This window comes from Eretmochelys imbricata, chromosome 7 (assembly GCF_965152235.1).
Source record: "Eretmochelys imbricata isolate rEreImb1 chromosome 7, rEreImb1.hap1, whole genome shotgun sequence".
Lineage (NCBI taxonomy): Eukaryota > Metazoa > Chordata > Testudines > Cheloniidae > Eretmochelys > Eretmochelys imbricata.
This window is the reverse complement of record NC_135578.1, coordinates 64,294,796-64,312,727: the sequence shown is the minus strand read 5'-3', so window position 1 is coordinate 64,312,727 and position 17,932 is coordinate 64,294,796. Positions and strand designations below refer to the sequence as shown.

At 36.8% G+C, this 17,932-nt stretch overlaps 1 protein-coding gene across 6 annotated transcripts in view; it reads left to right on the top strand.

Moving 5' to 3' along the window:
* Positions 1 to 17,932, top strand: part of KCNMA1 (potassium calcium-activated channel subfamily M alpha 1) — an 845,861-nt gene that overhangs the window by 737,319 nt on the left and 90,610 nt on the right. For all 6 annotated transcript variants that reach the window (XM_077820942.1, XM_077820941.1, XM_077820940.1 and 3 more), the window contains one exon: positions 15,376 to 15,469. In XM_077820942.1, the coding sequence (XP_077677068.1) occupies positions 15,376 to 15,469 (94 nt within the window). The remainder of the gene's footprint in view (positions 1 to 15,375; positions 15,470 to 17,932) is intronic.

Below are 17,932 nucleotides of genomic sequence, written 5' to 3'. Positions count from 1 at the left end.
TTAATGAACTTTCCTTCCTGAATCTGCTCCTTTTGAAGAGATGTGACTTGGCCAGATAGTCCCACTCATGCCCGTGGCCAGTGTCAAATAAGCAGGTTTGAGTTCCTTGCATAACTGCAATAACAAAAGAAAAATAATAATCCATTCTAATATTGTACTTTGGCAGTGGTTTCAGTATTATATTGTTTTTTGCTGTTTGCCATATAGAGATATGATCTCCATATTATAAAATTATAGTTAGCTTCCCATTAGATATATGTGAAATGACGTCTATTTCCTTCATGTACCAACACTAAGTAGTCTGGTCTACCCTCTGAAGGTACTAGAGTGTTACCAGTGTAATATTTTTGTTAGAGATCTAATCAGTGGGACTGTATAACAGTAATTTGTTATTTCACAGAGGCATCTTGATTCTATTTTGTTTTTGTACGAAAAATATGATCCCTGCTACATACATCCATCCTTTAGAGTACTTTTTCTGTTAGAGATCAAATCACCGTTGTAAGTAATGTTGTCATTAGTTATCACCACTAGATTTCTTAGCTTACACTTTATTTTCCACTCTTAAGAAATTGTGAGCCTTTGCTCCCCCGCAACAATCAATTGTAGCCGAACTACTGTATGTTTTGGCAGATGTTTTAGCATTAATTCTTTGTGCAGTTGCTTTTGCAGCTATAATCGGAGTTAGCTAGCACATATCCATTTCTTATTATTATTGTGTTACTTTGCCTCCTCTCTTTTGCCATCGTTTACCTAAAAATGACATACAGAACTTCTCTAATACTCCATATCAGTGAATTATGTTCCAGCTCTACTTTGTTGATTGCCATTTTTTACTATGATTTTATAGATTTAATCTTAGTTATGTGTTTCTTGGGTGTTCATTATATTAGTAAATTTACTAAATGACGCTTCTATTTTAAGTGTGTTTGTTTAGAAGACAACATAATTTCATAATGCTGAGATCTGTAAAATATATCACTGGAATCACTAATAAAGAGAGTGCTCTTTCTTAGGGGTATATTTTACTGATTTCTTCATGTCGTCAACTGTATTTAACTTTATTTCTATAAGCAATCAAGTCAACATATATAATAGGCTATTGATGCAACATGATCATTCCTTTTGATTTATTTGGATGTTTACTCTATGACTTATGGTGTTTTACATATTAGAATTGGTCTGTCAACAATTAACATTCACTGCTTATGAAAGCCATACTTCAGGTAATGGAGTATTATTAAACTGCAACCAATGTGCTAGAAATCTGTCTTCTGACAATAAAATTTCTATGTATAACAGCAGCTGAGAAGTACCGCTATATATTTATGCATAGATCCCAGGATAGCTGGGGAGTAAAACCACAGAGGGGCTTGAAACTCAGTACAACCAGCAGATGGGGCTGCTAGCTTACAAATAAAACAGCAACTGAGAAGGACCCAAGATCCTGTAAGTTTTTTTTAAAAAAATTGTTTGAGAAAAACAATTTCTAATATTTAAGATGCTACTTGGCAATTGTATAAAAGTATGCACCAGTTAAATATATATTCAATATATGTATATGTACATAAAACAACAAGCCTATACGTATTATATAAACATGTGTACAGAAGCTTACACTTGGCTAATATATGTTTATGAAAAACACATATTATCCACACATGATTAAGAAAAAAATTATTAAGTCCTACATCCCAAAAGAGTGTTGCAGCTCAGCCTGAGAGAGCTCTGGGGTCATTGAGTTTGATCTTGCCCTATTCCACTCAAAGGGAGTTTTTCCATTGGCTTGAATAAGAACAGGATCCTAATGAGAAAGTCAGAGTGAAGTGTCAGGAAGCGTTCCTTAGCTCTTGTTGCTGATATGAACCATAGCGTGGGAGTCTCTGTAAGATGTATACATTTATCTGCCCTTCAGTATGGCAACAAGGAGCTGCAGAAGGGGAAGGAAAAATTTGGGGTGGGAAACAAGCTAAAGGCAAAATCAGAGAATCAGAAAGGGGCACTGGGAAACATTGAGGCAAGAACCTAGGCAGGGTTCTCTAAATAGAGATATTTGAAAACAGACTGGACAAAGCCCGAGAAATAGAGAAATTTTCATAAGTGCCTAAGGGACGTAGGAGCACAAACCCATAATTCCCTTAAGTTCTCTTGAAACTTCCCATATTGAATGGTCTTGTACTGGCAAGAAGATGGTAAGATGGTTTAATAGGACTTATCCATTAAATTTGTTAAGGAAAACCCCCTCAGCACAAACATGTTAAAGCATGCTTTAAATGAGGACTGAAATAATTGGAGTAAAGAAAAGGTTATTTCCTCAGTTTATAAATTCCAGAAGATATTGATTGGAATTTTACTGGAAATGTATATTTTAAAAAATAGATAAAAATTGGCACTTGGCACCGGAAAACAAAGTAATGACTCTAATTAGGTTTCTCTAGGGTGAAATCTATACTTCCCATTGCTCTTAGAAAGGAAACAATTTCATCCAGCGTCTAGATTAGATTTATAGGACTCTGCTATGAAGAAGTAAGATGTGAATATTGCAGAATCCCTTGCCTATGCACTACATAACCTTCTTTCCTGTCAAATGTGCTATACACAATAAACACAAGATTTCTCAATCCAGAGGAGGAAAGCAACCACCAAGGGCCCTGTTCTCATTTTTAGTATAGTACTCAGCATACAAGTACATTATATTTTTCCCACTGAACTTTAATGCAGCTGGAAGCATGCACACAGTTAACTACACCACAGGCTCTGTTGTGGGTGTGGCTTAGGAGACTCATTTTAAATATAGGCTACTCTTTGTTTGGTTTTTGACCATGTACGAACTGCACTGTTCTTAACAGTGATTGATCACTCTGCAGTGTATTCAGCCACACAGGGGCAACCTCCATTAGTGTGTAATTCACAAAAACAACAGGACAGATTCCTAGTACAGTTTGACAAAATGACATAATTGTAGTCTATTCTTTCTACTGCTGCTACTTCTTCCTCCATGTTCTCTGTAACTGGTGTCAAAACCCTCTCTCAGGCAGCAGGCCAAAGACTGCTATGCTTTGGCTTACAACATATTAAGACAAGGACAATCTATACCAATTCATCGAGCCCAGAACTATGGGTGTGGAAAAGCTTAACGCTACAATTTGCACTGTGATACTACTCTTAAGAAGGGACCCAAAAAAGACATGGCTTTTGGCTTAATATGTTTCACCTTAAAGGAACTGTCGGAGGACCACTCAAAAAGGAATGGCAATTTCCTTTCTAGATACTGTATGTTTATTCAAGAAGAAAAGCACAGAAGTAAAAAATCATATTTATATCATTTTATATTAAGAAGAAACCTCTGTTTATCCAGTACATCAAAGAAATTGACCAGTATCAACTTATCCTTATCACACATTCTTTTCAAGTGCATTTCATCTCAAGGTACTTCACAAAGAAGGGTATTAATATGACTATATATAGGGAAATTGAGGTACAGAGAAATTACTTACTTCCGTGGGAGATGTGAGTGCTCAGCACAACTGAACATCAGGGCATATGGGACCTGATCAAGTTCTCATAATAAATCAGTGTTATAGTTGCCACTAAAACCCCAGATCTCTCAACTTCCGATCACCAACTTGTAACCATTAGACCATCAAACATCCCATATCGAAAGGGTAACCCATGATGCTGTCCAGGTCAGGCTGTGAGCGATCCACTTGCAGATTTCTCTCTCTCACTTTTGCTCCTTCCTATCATTTAAGGTACCAGGATAATAAGACCCTATACAACACCAGTGTGTAAAATCTACTTGAGCGGATACTTACTCCCAACGTATCTGATTGGAGAATTTGTGTTTCTGCATTATCTAGCTGCAGTGCCTTCTGTGCTTCTCTTCATTGTACTAGTCCTCTCAAAGGAGGTAGCCCTGGAACAGAATAACTGTGGGCGTTGAGGGAGTTCTATTCTAAATCCTGGAACTTTGGCCCTTGTCTAATCCTTCTTTCCCCATCCCTATCTTAAAAGTCTTGGAATAAAAGCTCCTTTTTCAGACCCCAGTGATACTTCATATAGCCGGGATGTGTGGAGAGGTCAAGTGGACTGTTAAATCGAAAGAGGAAAATATCGTCTGGTGGGGTTTTTTTTAACTTTTCATTCAGCAGTTTGCCAGTAACTGTTTAATGGCTTGAATAAAAAGAGTGAATAGTAAATTGAGACAGCAATGTGGAATGGGGATCTGAAAAACGGAGCTAAATGAATGGGAGAGGACTAAAATCTGAACCACAAATATGTACAAGGTTCAGGAGAACCAAAAATAAACCTGACTATAAATTAAAATTTGATTATGGATTTCACAAATTAGCTCTTACTTTTCACTGTGTGGGAGCACAGTGATGTACAACATGGCGCTCCTGTATGCAGTAACCATGTCAGAACATACCATTTGCCATACCAGGCCCAGCAAATCTGGTGTCCTTCCTCTGGCGTTGTCCTATATCCAAAGTCTATATAGGCACCTAAGTAGTTGTGCAATGCTGTGCATGTAGGTAAAGCTTTCTTCCTGTCCCGTTTCATCAGCTCGCTCCTTGAAGCATGAAATATGAACAGCTTAATGCTCCAGATCTAAAGCCCACTAAGGTCAATAAAAAAATTTTCTGTGATTTCCATGGGCTTTAATATGAACAGCCTTAACCTAGTTCCTCACTTTGCTTTGCTGACATTATGGTCGTAGAGAGTAGGAGTGATAACAACAGGTATCTGTGGGAAAGCACTGATAACATGCTGCCCTTGGATTAAACTGGAAAAGCAAGGAAAAATCAAAGCTCTACAGTTCCCTCAGAGGGTTACTGTACCCCTAAAGAAATATCTTAAAGGCTGTATGCAGTGTAAAATCTCAGCCTGGCCTTCTTTTTATCAAAAGACTAAGGTTAAACCAAGTGTCTTTGCAGCATATCCTTCATTGTGCCAAAGTATGTACCTGCCTTACCCTAAAAGCCCATATATTTTAACTTTATCTTGGTTTAATAGAAGATCAGAGCAGCCATCTATAATACATAACAGGATTCCACCGACCAGCATTTCGCACCTTGTGTTAACTGCTTATATAGAGCATTCAAGAAAAAAAAAAAAAAAGAAAAACAAAAGAAGAAAGAAATCTAGCTCTCGTAAAATCACTTTAATGCTGTGAGAATTAGAAGAGGCAAGACCACTGTAGTGTTAATACAAAATTTAAACAACAGATGCCTGCTTAAAAAAAAAAAAATTGGAGTGATTCATTCGGAGGTCAATCAATTTTATATACTTTTAGTCAAAAGATACAAGCCTCCAAAAAACCCCCGAATGACTGGCTCCTTGGGTCTTGTTGTTTCATAGAGAATACCTTATACAAAGGTTCAAAGTGCATTCAGTATTTCCAGCCATTTGTAAAACATAGAGAACCCTTACGTGCCTGACATTCTTGGATCTTTATGTTTTCTTATCTTCTTGCACATGGCACAAACTGAAACTGACTGCCACTGAGCCTCACCTGCTTTTATATTGGCAGAATATGCGTGATATCAGTTTCCTTTTACACAAACAAACAAAAAATTAAATGCATCTCCTTGAATTTTGAAGGCACGTAGGCAACAAGTCTGCAATCCTTTCCTTTCATTCAGAATTACCATTTCAGACACCAAACAAATACTGCTCTGCAGTTTTCTGAAATTAATATTCTTGTATCTAGTCAGGCACCATTGCCTTGTAGTCTAGTCAATGATTTCATTGCATATGCTACTGAAAAAAATCAAGCCATAATTATAAATTCATAAAATAAATAATTCATTGGTATAAAATGATTTTTAAAGGGATTTAATAAGATTTATTTTCCAGACAAATAACACAAATGTTCTGATTAAACCATGTTTCAGTGTATGTTAAACTCCAACCCAAACGGATTGGGTACATTTTCTTTTTTGAAACTACCTTTGATAAGAAATACATTACAAACTCATCAGTTTAGCTTACTGTTAACAAAGAGACAGCAGCCGTCTGGATTATTCTAGATCCGCCGTGAAACTGCCACACTACGTACGCTCAAACTAAAGCTGTGCAAGTTTGACAAGGGGCAGATGAATCCAGGAGTTATTGTGCAGGGGTTTAAGTCTATGCGGCAGCTGACGGTTGAAATAATCATCTATACATTGCTCTGAGCTAGCTGGGGAAAGGTTGAAGCTGTATATTTTCAACATATCTAGTCTAATGGTTAATCTGTTGTCTTGTACAGGGGGTGCTGGGTGGAATCACAGCAATAGCTGACAGTTTGGAGGAATTGCAGTGGGTACCGTCGGTTGCCTGATTCACAAAGTGGTAGGTAGAAATATAAACAGGCTTGCAATTGAAAGAGGGAAGTCTTGTTCACTGTCACTCAGACCAAAAGAATTTTGGTACGCAGAAGCTCAATCAAAATATTGATTATTTGCATTCAGCAATAGGGAGTTCCATGTCATTGTATTCTACCACCCCAGGAGTTTGAGGTACATAAAGCAGGTACATCAAGCATGCCAGATTACAGAAGAACAGCGATTGCTGTGATTGGTGATAAACGGAGAAGTTGCTTAACAGAAAGAGAAAAGGAAAGTTGAAGGGGGGAAAAATCAACTAGTTATTCAAACCAAGGATTGGTAGACTGCTAAAAACTCCTTGTACTTCAAGTGCTGATGTGGTTTCTCTGTTGAGTGATATAGTATCACCCTTTTCAGAGATTAAGAGGATGTAGTATGCGTTAGAATGAAACCAAAAATGAGGTATCTGCAAGGTATCTGATAGCTGTGAGAGAAAATGCTATGTTAGATTCTGATGAAGCAATGGTATTGAAAGCCTAAGAATTCCAATTGATCGTTTTATTTTATTTTTTTGGTATTGTTCTGGTTTGTCGTCGTCCTCTTCTTTTAAACGCATCTTTATCTCCCCTTCCAGGCAAATCACACTGAAGCCAGATCCAGCCATTTCTCTGAAAGAACTGTACTGGTATTCTGCCTTGTTACATTTAAATTAAAGCTAAGAATAAAACAGAAAGTGCCGTGGGCATGGAATTAAGCACATGGGTTGTTTTTTTTAAAATGTTCAGTATTTGCTGGTTATTGTTCAAATTAATTTGGTTATAACAAATATAATGTATAGAAATAGAACAAGTAAATCTGCAGATATGATTTGATAATATAGTCTTTAGGCAAAACCTTGTATTTTCTTCCCAGGGTGCAGCTTGGCTGAGACCTTTTGTGGGGCTGCATGTTACTATCTTGAAAATAAACCTCTGTATAAATCAGTTTTGATCCCTTGACATTTGATAGGCATTATTACCATTTAAGATAATGCTAATAGGATTTCTGGCCAAGAGACATACAGTGGTTTTCATTAAATAGACATTTGCCTACAGTTACCACACAGAGGTATTAGAGATGCTAGTTTCTTATGCTTAGATTAGGAAATATCACACTATCTAATCCTGAGTGTGGTAAAGGTTGACTGACTTGTGGTGACCACTCTGTATATCCCAGTTTTATCTTCCCATTTTCTCTCATCCACTGCCCCTTTGACTGCAACCCTCAATAATCCATTGATCTTCTCTACAAAAGACTGATTTATGGATCCATGGCAAAGGCCCTGTGCTCTAATAATTAACAATACAGATGCGGTGGTCATTATCAGAGATGGAGATTTGACTTTTAGCACTAAAATCACAGGGCTCTACAATTTGAGCTAATTTGGCTGTGAGTGCAAGGGAGTTGTTCTTTAATTCAAATGGTAGAGTCGTTGGGGCTAACCACAAAATAAAGACTGGATCGCATATACACTACACTGGATGATGTTAGCTTGAAAATTATGCAATGTTTCAGAGAAGAAAATGCCCCAACACAAATAGGTTGGGTGCCAAGCCTGCTGAAGTGCAGAAGGTCTGTAATGACATATTTAGCTCTATATCATTAACAGTGATATTTTCCCCATATGTGTGTCACATCAAAATCAGTATCACATCCATGCAATAGGTCAAACACCCTAGCCAGATAAAAAATGAAGCATGTAAATAAGCTTTTATTGTACAGTAGGGCACATTTTAAAACATATGTGCTTAATTCATGCACATAGAAGTATTTTATGCGCATACGGAGGTACTTACATGTGCAAACTATGGAATTGCACATGTAAAACTTAATTATGTGTGCAGCTGTAATTAGCCATGAGGCTCAAATATATACTTTGTGCACAAAATTGCTTCTTTATGCTTGTACATGTATTTCAATATGTAAATTAGGTACCCCATTTTTTGAAAATTTGGCCCCATTTTGCCATGCTATCTAGACTAAAATACCAAATCTGAATATCTCCCAGATGGACTTCTGGTCTGGTAATTTATGTGTTTCTAGAAGAATTAAATTAAAAATGGGAACTCTTTCACATCACCCTAATTACTAAGTTTGTAATATTTATTTTGATGGTATAGTGGGTAATCACGGTATATGAGGTAGAGCTAGAAGTCATAAAGTGAATTTGAGCCAAGGAAAATCTAGGCTGAATATCAGGAGATAAATCCCTAATGATAAGATCTATGTGGGCATTTATACTACCCAGTAACATGGTATCTGAGCACCCAAGGCCTACTATGCCCTGGAATTGTCTCCCAAAAAAACCTGGGCTGGTCCTCACATGAGTTGATTGGAAGGGTTTGAGAAGCTTATTGGTAGATTTTTCCCTCTCTCCTTTTTACTTCAAGTATTTTGATCCAAAATGGTAGCTTTTTATGGATTATTTTCACCATTATTGACTGTGGACAAACATTGAAATGAGATTGTTGTGTTTCAGAAATTGTTCAAATAAGCGCATGGCTCACTGGACCTGTGTAGAGAAGTAGGCTATGCGGATAGTTTTTATTATATGAAAATTTGTCACTGGAGAAATTCCAGAATTAGAAGCATAAGGTTTGACAAACAGCACAATCTGTCCAATGCAAGGCTGATGATTCCCTGAGAATTTATTCATTCAGTGTGGTACACAACGTTTCGTGATTTTAGTTAATCGAGGTCATGCATTGTCTTCCAGTAATTTAGGATCACTTTGAAATCTTATCTATTAGTACTTTACCATATTTTATTAGTAGTAGCAAACAGTAGAAAAACACTGCAAGTTAGATTCTGATCCAGCTTTCATTGATATAAATATTTTCATCCATATCAAAGGGAGTTGGATCAAGCCGTTAATGTAGAGACCCTTCTCTGACTAATAGGTACTTCATTCAATTCACTGTGGTTGAACCTTGATAATCAGTGCATACTCAATCTGTCATAGGTCATATATAATAAGCTTTTTTGAATCAAGACAGAGTCCTTATTTCTTGGAAACAATTGGCAGGTATCTGAGTGCCTCATATGTATCCCATTTCCAGTTGATGGTAAACTGAGCAAAGAGGTCAAAAACATGTTGGCCTCTGAAATCGCCTTTGAGCTACTGCCTATTCACTTTTACTGGAGAATGTTGTAAACCGGTAGAAATAGGTGGAAATAGTGCTGCAAGATGAGCCCATATATTCCTCCCTCCAGACCTCCTTCACCTATGACAATGTAACAATGCAACATAGACCTTTACCAGCTCAAGGGTATACTCACCTACTTTTCTATGATGTATGCAGTGTTCTTGTAGCAGTGTTGATCCCAGGATATTAGAGAGACAAGGTGAGTGAGGTCATATCTTTTATTGGACCAACTTCTGTTGGGGAGAGAGAGACGTTTTCGAGCTTACACAGAACTCTTCTTCAGGAAGCTCTGTGCAAGCTTGAAAGCTTGTCTCTCTCCAACAGAAGCTGGTCCAATATAAGATATTACCTCACCCCCATCTTGTGTCTCTACTTTTGTATCAGACTGAAACCAGCAATACGAGATCATAGCTGCATAATTTTATTGCAAGACTGAAGCATGTTTTACCCTGTCCTTCACAGAAGGTTACATTCATTAAAGATTTTATTTAATGTGTTGGTTTTTGTTAAGTTACCTTCTGCTCCTTAGAAGAGGAAAGATTAAGCCTGACAATTTCAAACTGAAACCACATTCGGGCACTTAAATTGGTTGGTCTTGTTTTTAGAGATGCTGTACATTGACCTTTGTGAAATTTGCTACTGCTGAGCTCCTTTGAAAATCAGGCCGCTTTTATTTAGGTGCCTAAATATGGATTTAAGTCCATAACTATAGGCACACAAGTTTGAAAATGTTGAGCTTGCCTCTTTTCTGATTCCTTCTATACTTTAATAGCAACAGAGTACTGTACCTTCCCTGACACTTTCAGCAGGTTCAAGGGAATAAACATCATCTACAAGCTAATAAATCTTGAGATCTTTATCAACTTTTGGGAAATAGGTTTGGCTTCAAACACACTTACTCTAGGGTAGGATTACTGCTTAAAGATGATAATATTATGGAATAATCCTTTTATAAGGGTTGATTTTTTTAAACATATATAGAGAGAGAGAGAGACATTTTTTAAAAATGTTAATAAGGCTGCAGATATAAACCTATACTTCAGCTACAGAAACTGATAGTTTAAGCTTTAAAGCTATAATTCCACATAATATTAAAATAGATTTATCCTGTGGTTTGAATCCTTTTTTAGTACACAAAACATTAATTTACATTTTTTCTTATCATTTAGAAGTAAAGAATGAAGCTAGATCAAGTTATCCAAAATGTTCATTTCAGTTCAAGAATGCAACTACTAATGCACTCGTTGGTGCCAAGCCCACTGAAGGAATCCCGGAACCTGTTCCACTTGTTAATAACCGTAAAGGGAGCCTCTTTCTACCCAACAATCCCTCGCTGCTGCACCTTAACTTGTTGAGATCTGTTGAGCATGGAAAATCTACCTACTGTAGATTGCAAAGGACACTCAGTTTGCCTGTAAAATACTGCTATCACCCTCAAAATCCTGGGTTGAACCAAGATCTCCGTAGGTAGCCCCTTAGCTGGATGCATAAGGCAGTACAGATTGGTTTGTGCATGGTTTTACAGTTTGAGTGTTTTCAATGTGAAAATGACATTACTAATGCTCTGTTAAGTGCTTACAGATGTGGGTTTCGTGAGATGTGGTGATTAATAACTTAAACAAGATAGTTAGTAACGAATGATTCTGGGTGGTTGATGTTTTATCTTTCTTAAGTTTTCTTTGCTTTGAAACACTTACATTCTAGGCAATGAGTTTACCAGGTGTTCCATTTCATGTAGTATTTGGTAGCTGAAAGGTTGTTAGATAATCCAGCTCATTTTGGGGGTCCACAGAAGGGAAGCACCCATAAACTATATTGTTAGTAACCTTGCAGAGGCAATGAAAGAGACAGAGGTATTTAAAAAAATAGTAACAAAATAATAAAAGAAATGTTATGAACTTGTCCAATGTTTCTGGAAGACATTTTCTTTATTTGGCTTAAAAACTAAATGAGGATAAAAGTCAAGTAATATGTTGTTACAGATGTTCGCCTCTGCATTAAGGCTGTTAAAATTACCAGCACATCTTAAATCAATTCATGGAACATTGTCTGGGGGTTATGTCATTGAAATAATGAATCCTTTTTACTCAAGAATAAGCAAACATGTTAAAACATCAGCGTAACTCCAAATTAAACTCCAGCATAAACCAGAGTATCTGAAGCCTCATTAGACTTGCCTGACATTTTTCTAGCTCTGAGTCTTCCTGAACTGTAAAACTGTTAGATTCTGTGCCTATTAGACAAGCAAGCACTGGGTTGTTACAACAGTACATTAAGTGTTATACTTAGGGATGTGCAAAAACAAGTTTTTGAATTTTATGAGAACTCAAAGGCTGGATTGAGTTCACATTCTATAAAATTCCATGTTGAATTCCTGAACTTGTCTGTACTTTCATGAAAGCTGGTAAAGAAGGTCTGCATAACATAGTATGACTGTATTGTAATACAACTCCCATAGCATTAAATGAATTGAAAATATTAAAAAAGGGGCATATTCTCATTAACGGAAGCAGTAGGTCAAATGTACAACGTTAGTGTTCAGTTGTCGTATATCACAGCCAGTTACTCAAATACAGTTGTCTTTCATGAAAGTGAGTAAATTTAAGATTCCCTTTCATTTAAATTTTTAATCCTCTCATGCAGAAAAAGGAACCTTGAAATGAAAATATTTTATAGCTTAACTACAAGTTTTGCTAGATCTACTTTCTTTAAATATACAGGAAATTAATAGAATATATTAAAGATAATAATTAAATATGGTTTATATCCTACTTATGACTAAGAACCCACCTGTGAGTTAGCATTATAACACTTTTGGGAACCAAGCCATAGGTAATGATCTCCATTACATACCATTTGTATATTTCAGCTTCAGACAATTCTCCCCTCTTCCCCCTCCTCCCCCCGCAATCCCTACCCACACACATACACATTTAGGGAATAAAACTGCATTTCCAAACTGCAGATACACTATAAACTCTTTGCATACAAATTTCATTTAAAAACAAAATCCTGATTCATCCTGTGACATATTTAAAATAGGTGATCTTTCATTGCCACAGTGAAAATAAATGGCTCCTTTGCTTGAGCAAGGCACGGCTTTAGTACAGAAATGAGGTGTCTCTGAGGGCTTTGCTAATAGGTATTAACTTATGAGCCATGTTACCCTAGAACATTGCAGGTAAACACAGACAGTAATACGGCATAAAGATGATGGGCACTTAATGAAGAAAAGAGCTTGTTTATTGTAACACTAAAAGACACTGTATGCTTTGTCAGGAAATCCCGCTGTGGAGACCATCATTCTGGAAAGTGGTACTAATAAGGCCTAGTTTCACAATTGGCCAGTATGATAGTAACGTCTGGTAAGATTGGAAAAAGCAAATGCTAGACCATGTAAGATGAAAGATCTTCATTGGACTTACCTTTTACATTTGAATCAGCAAGCATAACTCATTTTAACCAACTGAAGGGTTGGAAAAAAACTTTTTTATAGCATTTTGCACTAATAGAAATATTTCTGTATATGATATCATTATAGCTGGTCTGTATCAAAATAAGACTTTACAAATGCTCCTACTGGGTACAGAGCTTCCTTATTACTAGTGAAAGAGGTACAAAAATGCATTCCACTTGTACTATGTTACTGAATTTCTTATAAACGTTTTCTAGCCCCGTGGGGGCAGATTAATTTAGATGAACTTTGAGCTTTTATTTATTGTCAAAGAAAAACATATCATTTGTAGGTGATTTCTGCAAGCAACATTGTGCATGGTTATTTCCTTTAATCTCTTAAGTGGTGTGTCCATATGATTTGGACTGACTATTTATATCCAATAAAGAACAAGAGAGTCCTGTGTATGCATTAAAAGCAAATTATTGCCTGTGTAGAATAGCTTGTGAATAACTGTTTTTGACAGACAAGTTTAAAACAAGATTACACCATTTTCCAGAGAATGACTTGCCAGAGATTGTTATGGAACGAATAAAGAACCACACTTTATTATAAGTAGAGCTGGGCAGATACCGCTAAAAAAAATTTCGGAGAGTTTACAAACAGCCAAATATTGAAGTGATTAAGGTTTATTGAAACCAGCTCTCCCAGAAAGCGGGTTTTAAATGTGCACATTTGAGTATTCGTTGAGGAAATATTTATACTCTCAGCCAATCAAAGAACAGTAATGGCGCTATGTGATTTAGCTAACGAATCACAAGTAGGCAGCACAGCCAGAAATTTGCATGTCAAATATATAACAAATTTCACGATTATGCTATGGATTTCTAAAACAAAAAATGAAATAGTTAAATATTGAGGAAATTTCATATTCTTTATGGATGTTCTCTAAGCAGAAAAGAAGACTGCATTAGTCCAATAAATTATTTGTTGTAAGTTGATCATTGCTCAGTTCTAATTACATCTCCTTTACATCACTGTTTTGAGGCTTTAAAAAAAAAATCCAGGATTTGTTAGGCAAAGCCAGGTCCTTTAAGAAGACAGCAATGTTGCCTTTCCAGTGTCCAGTTCTGTAATCTTGATGAAGGCAAAATGAAGTTCCATAACATACTCTGGAAAACAGACAGACATGACAAGCTAGAATGTGGACTGTAAGAAAATAGTATCAGAAGAGGATTGTAGCAGGAGGATATTGCTTAATTCATTCTCAGATAAATCTAGAGCAGGTGACATATGTCCAGGTCTGCTTTTTCTTCCTATATAGTTCATTGCAAATAGATTTTTTTTCCAGCTGATGCTTGTGCACTGCTAATGTGTATTAAGCTCCTTTAATGTAGCTGCTACTACTAATCTCTTTCTTTTTATCTTTAAGGTAACAGCTACGTAGGCCTCAGTTACATTGTCTTCTAGCGTGTTTTTCAATTAACTATAGGATGGAAATGAGACTATTTTTCATTCTTAATATTACAGCATTAATCTGAACTTGAGAAACCACCATTCACAGATGATTCCCTTTGATAGCAAACATAATACTTGTGTGCTAATTATCAAGTACAGTAGTTGTCCTTTAAACAGTAATGATGAAGGTTAATATTAAAACATAACTTATTAGAAAACTGTGCTTCTTTAAAGCAAATAGTATTATGTTATAGGTAATCCGGTGATGTACACTTTATAGTAATCTTAAGTTATTTTACATTTGGAAAATGATCTTTCATTTAAAATGAACTCTACCCTCATTAAAAGATCCTGTGCTGTAACACATCCTCTGTTATACAGGTACTATCCCCCACTTCCATTCAACCATACTCTGCTCATTCCTGTTATAACAGCTCCCCTTTGTGAGAAAGGTGGAGTGATGAGGTCTGAGTTGTGCTGGAGATCTGTGCACAATTGCAGGCAATGTTCACAATCCTGACTAACTGAAACATTAAACATCAAGGCATTGAATATTTTACCTCTCTTCATGAAGATTCTGTTGTCTGGCATGTGAGAAGCAAGAACCAATTTGTATCTGGTTCATTAGCAAAAGCAGGCTGGCAGCTATTATGTTGGTATTTCAAATAGCACTTTATCTTTCTGTGTATTTAGCAGAACACTAATTCTACTCTTCAGTAGCACAGATTAATTGAAAATAACTCAGAGAATAACATAAATGCTGTTCCCCGAACCAGTATGAAACCAATTTGAACTTCTGTGTTCAAAACCCTGGTTTTCTTCCCTTCTCCAGCTCCTCCTCCTCCAAACCAATCTCCTTGACTAACCCATTTGATTTTTTTTTTTTTTTTTACTGTTGGGCCTAAAAAGTTAGTAATGAAGTATCAGTGCGTGAATGGACATTGAGTGTGTGTTCTTTGCTATGTCATTTGTATTTCATATAGCGCTCAGAGTGGTCCTTAATCTCATGAGTTGCCTCTATTTCCAGTTGAAGATGAACATCCGTCAACACTGTCACCCAAAAAAAAGCAGCGAAATGGAGGCATGAGAAATTCACCCAACTCCTCGCCCAAACTGATGAGGTAAGACTGTAAGAAACTCATATCTTTATCTTCTTTCGTTCCTCTACACCTCCCCCTCCTCAAAAAAGGGGGAGGGGGGTTGAAGAAAAAGATTGTTAGATGGTTTCTGAAAGGCTGAAGTATTTATTCTGTCAGCTTGTCAGCAGTTAATGATAGAGCTGAAAAAAATTCTGTCATGAAAAACAGTTTGAAAAGCTGTTTGAAAAATACATAGGCTTTAAAGTCTTAGCTGTCACCCTGTCCTGTCCATGTGTAGTTCTTAAACAGCAGTGGCACTAATGATAGCACTAACCAATCAGAGGAACTCATGTGGTTAGTTTGCCTCAGGCAATTCTCTTTTTGTTGGAATCCCTCTGAGTACTGTTTTCTGTACTTAAGGCCATATGTGAGATGTATCATCACAATCAAAAATGAACCTGAATATTACCTTCCTTTTATCCTGTCGATTGAAATCAAATTTCTGTTAATTGATTTTGACTGATTAAAAAAAGTCTAATAATCTATGTACTTACCAAAGCAAAGTTCAAAACTAATGCAATTTTACTCAGGCTAAAAGCAATATCAATTATGAAATACAAGGATTTTTTTTAAGAATAGTACCTACTCTGAAAGTGGATGATAAAAATAGCTTCTGGTTGTTAATGAAATTTTCCCGCTGTTGTTGGATATATAGTATTTTACAATAAGGAAACCCTCAGATATTTGAGTCATTTCTTTCCATAGGACAATTTCCCTTTAAGCAGAGGTTCTCTGTAATTGGAATTGCAATTGGGACATTGTACTACATTGAAGCAATATAGCACTTTCATTCTACTTCTTTCTCTGCCTTACCCTTCTCCTGTTGTAGTCAGTGGGCGCAGGATCAGGCATGCTAAATGCAGTTGTCTTACATCTGAGTTCTCTACAAGCAGCTTGTTCTATTCTGTTTTTGTGTATATATAATAAGAAAGGGGCCAGGCTGGAACTCCTGCTCATGTTTGGATCCAGATCTGAACATCACAGCTCAGACCCATCTCTCGTGTATGTGGCTGTATACATGTAGAGAGACAGGCATGCATGCATGCTTTTGTGTATATATGTAACATACATACATCACTTAGCACCTTTCTCTGCTTCCTGGCAGCAGCCATGTTCCTCTAACAGTTATGGATATAGCCAGATAATTTCCCCCTCTCTACTTCAATCAGTGCAGTGGGAATTTCCTTAGCCAATTCAATAAGCATCTTTTTCTGTTTATCGTTCCTACAATCTAGGGCATATTCAAGGGCATAACTTCTTTAAGTCGTTTTCATTTGTGTTTAGACTGCAGGACCAAAAGTGAGATTGATTCACTGAAGAAAATGCACCCAGCTGTGTCTTTTTTTTCCCCCCATTGACCATCTATTTCTGTTAAATGTATCGTTAAAAGTTCTCTGCCTTCCTGGTAGCTCAGCCTTGCCTGTGTGACACTGATTTACATGCTTGTTTACAGTTTCTGAGGAAGAATAAAATGAGCATACTGCCAAGCTTCTCATTTTTATGACGCCAGTTGTCATGCTAGCATCATTTTCAATTTACTCACCTTTGGGTAATCTTCTTATCAGGCACTAATAGTTTTATCTGTTTAAAGTTTGAAAAATGTGGGAGCTTCCCCCTTCAACCCCTAAATTTGGGGAAGTAAAACATTTTTTTTTAAAAAAAAGAGAGCTGAAACATTTGTAGCTGAGTGCACTGTCCCTGTTTGCTATGTAAAGTATGCCTCATTTCTTTGATCTTGAGTAATAATAATTCTGGGGAGCTATACTGTTTTCATATGCTTCAAAGCTGTGTCAAAGTTTTGCTGCTTAAGGGTACTTCTTTATTCTACTGGCTCTTGGGTACTGAGATGACAGGTCCTCTGTACTAGGTGCAGGCTTTTTCAAGTCATAGCCTTCAGCAAAACATCAAATTACCAAATACAGGGTAACATACTTCTACACAAATGCCTTTCCTGTAGATATATTATACCATATATATTAAATACTTTAGTGTTACACGGTGCATTTTATGTGCAATAGAAAGTGATGGTTTGAGGTAGCCTTAGGGGTACTTTTTTTCCACAAGCAGAAAAAGCTAGTGTATACCGTATCAAGTATGGTTTTTACAGGACTTTCTGCCCGAAGGCCTTTGTAAATAAGTAATGATCAACAGATTGGCTGTGGGTTTTTGAAAAGCATGCCTGTGTCAGTTTGCATGATGGGGGGAAATTTTCAAAGTGGAGCCTGCTTTCATTGCCTGCCGAAGAGGGACTGAGGGAGAGTAGTCATCCCAAGCTCGAGCTGTCTGCTCAGTAGCACATCAGAATTGCTAAACGTGGGTCGAGCAATGAGTGGAGAACTTACCAAGCCTCTGAATCTAGACTTTGTTTTCTTTCTACTCTGCCTTTCTGCTGAATTTACTTACCCACCCTATGCCCCCACTCTCACCCCTTTCCCATACCCCATA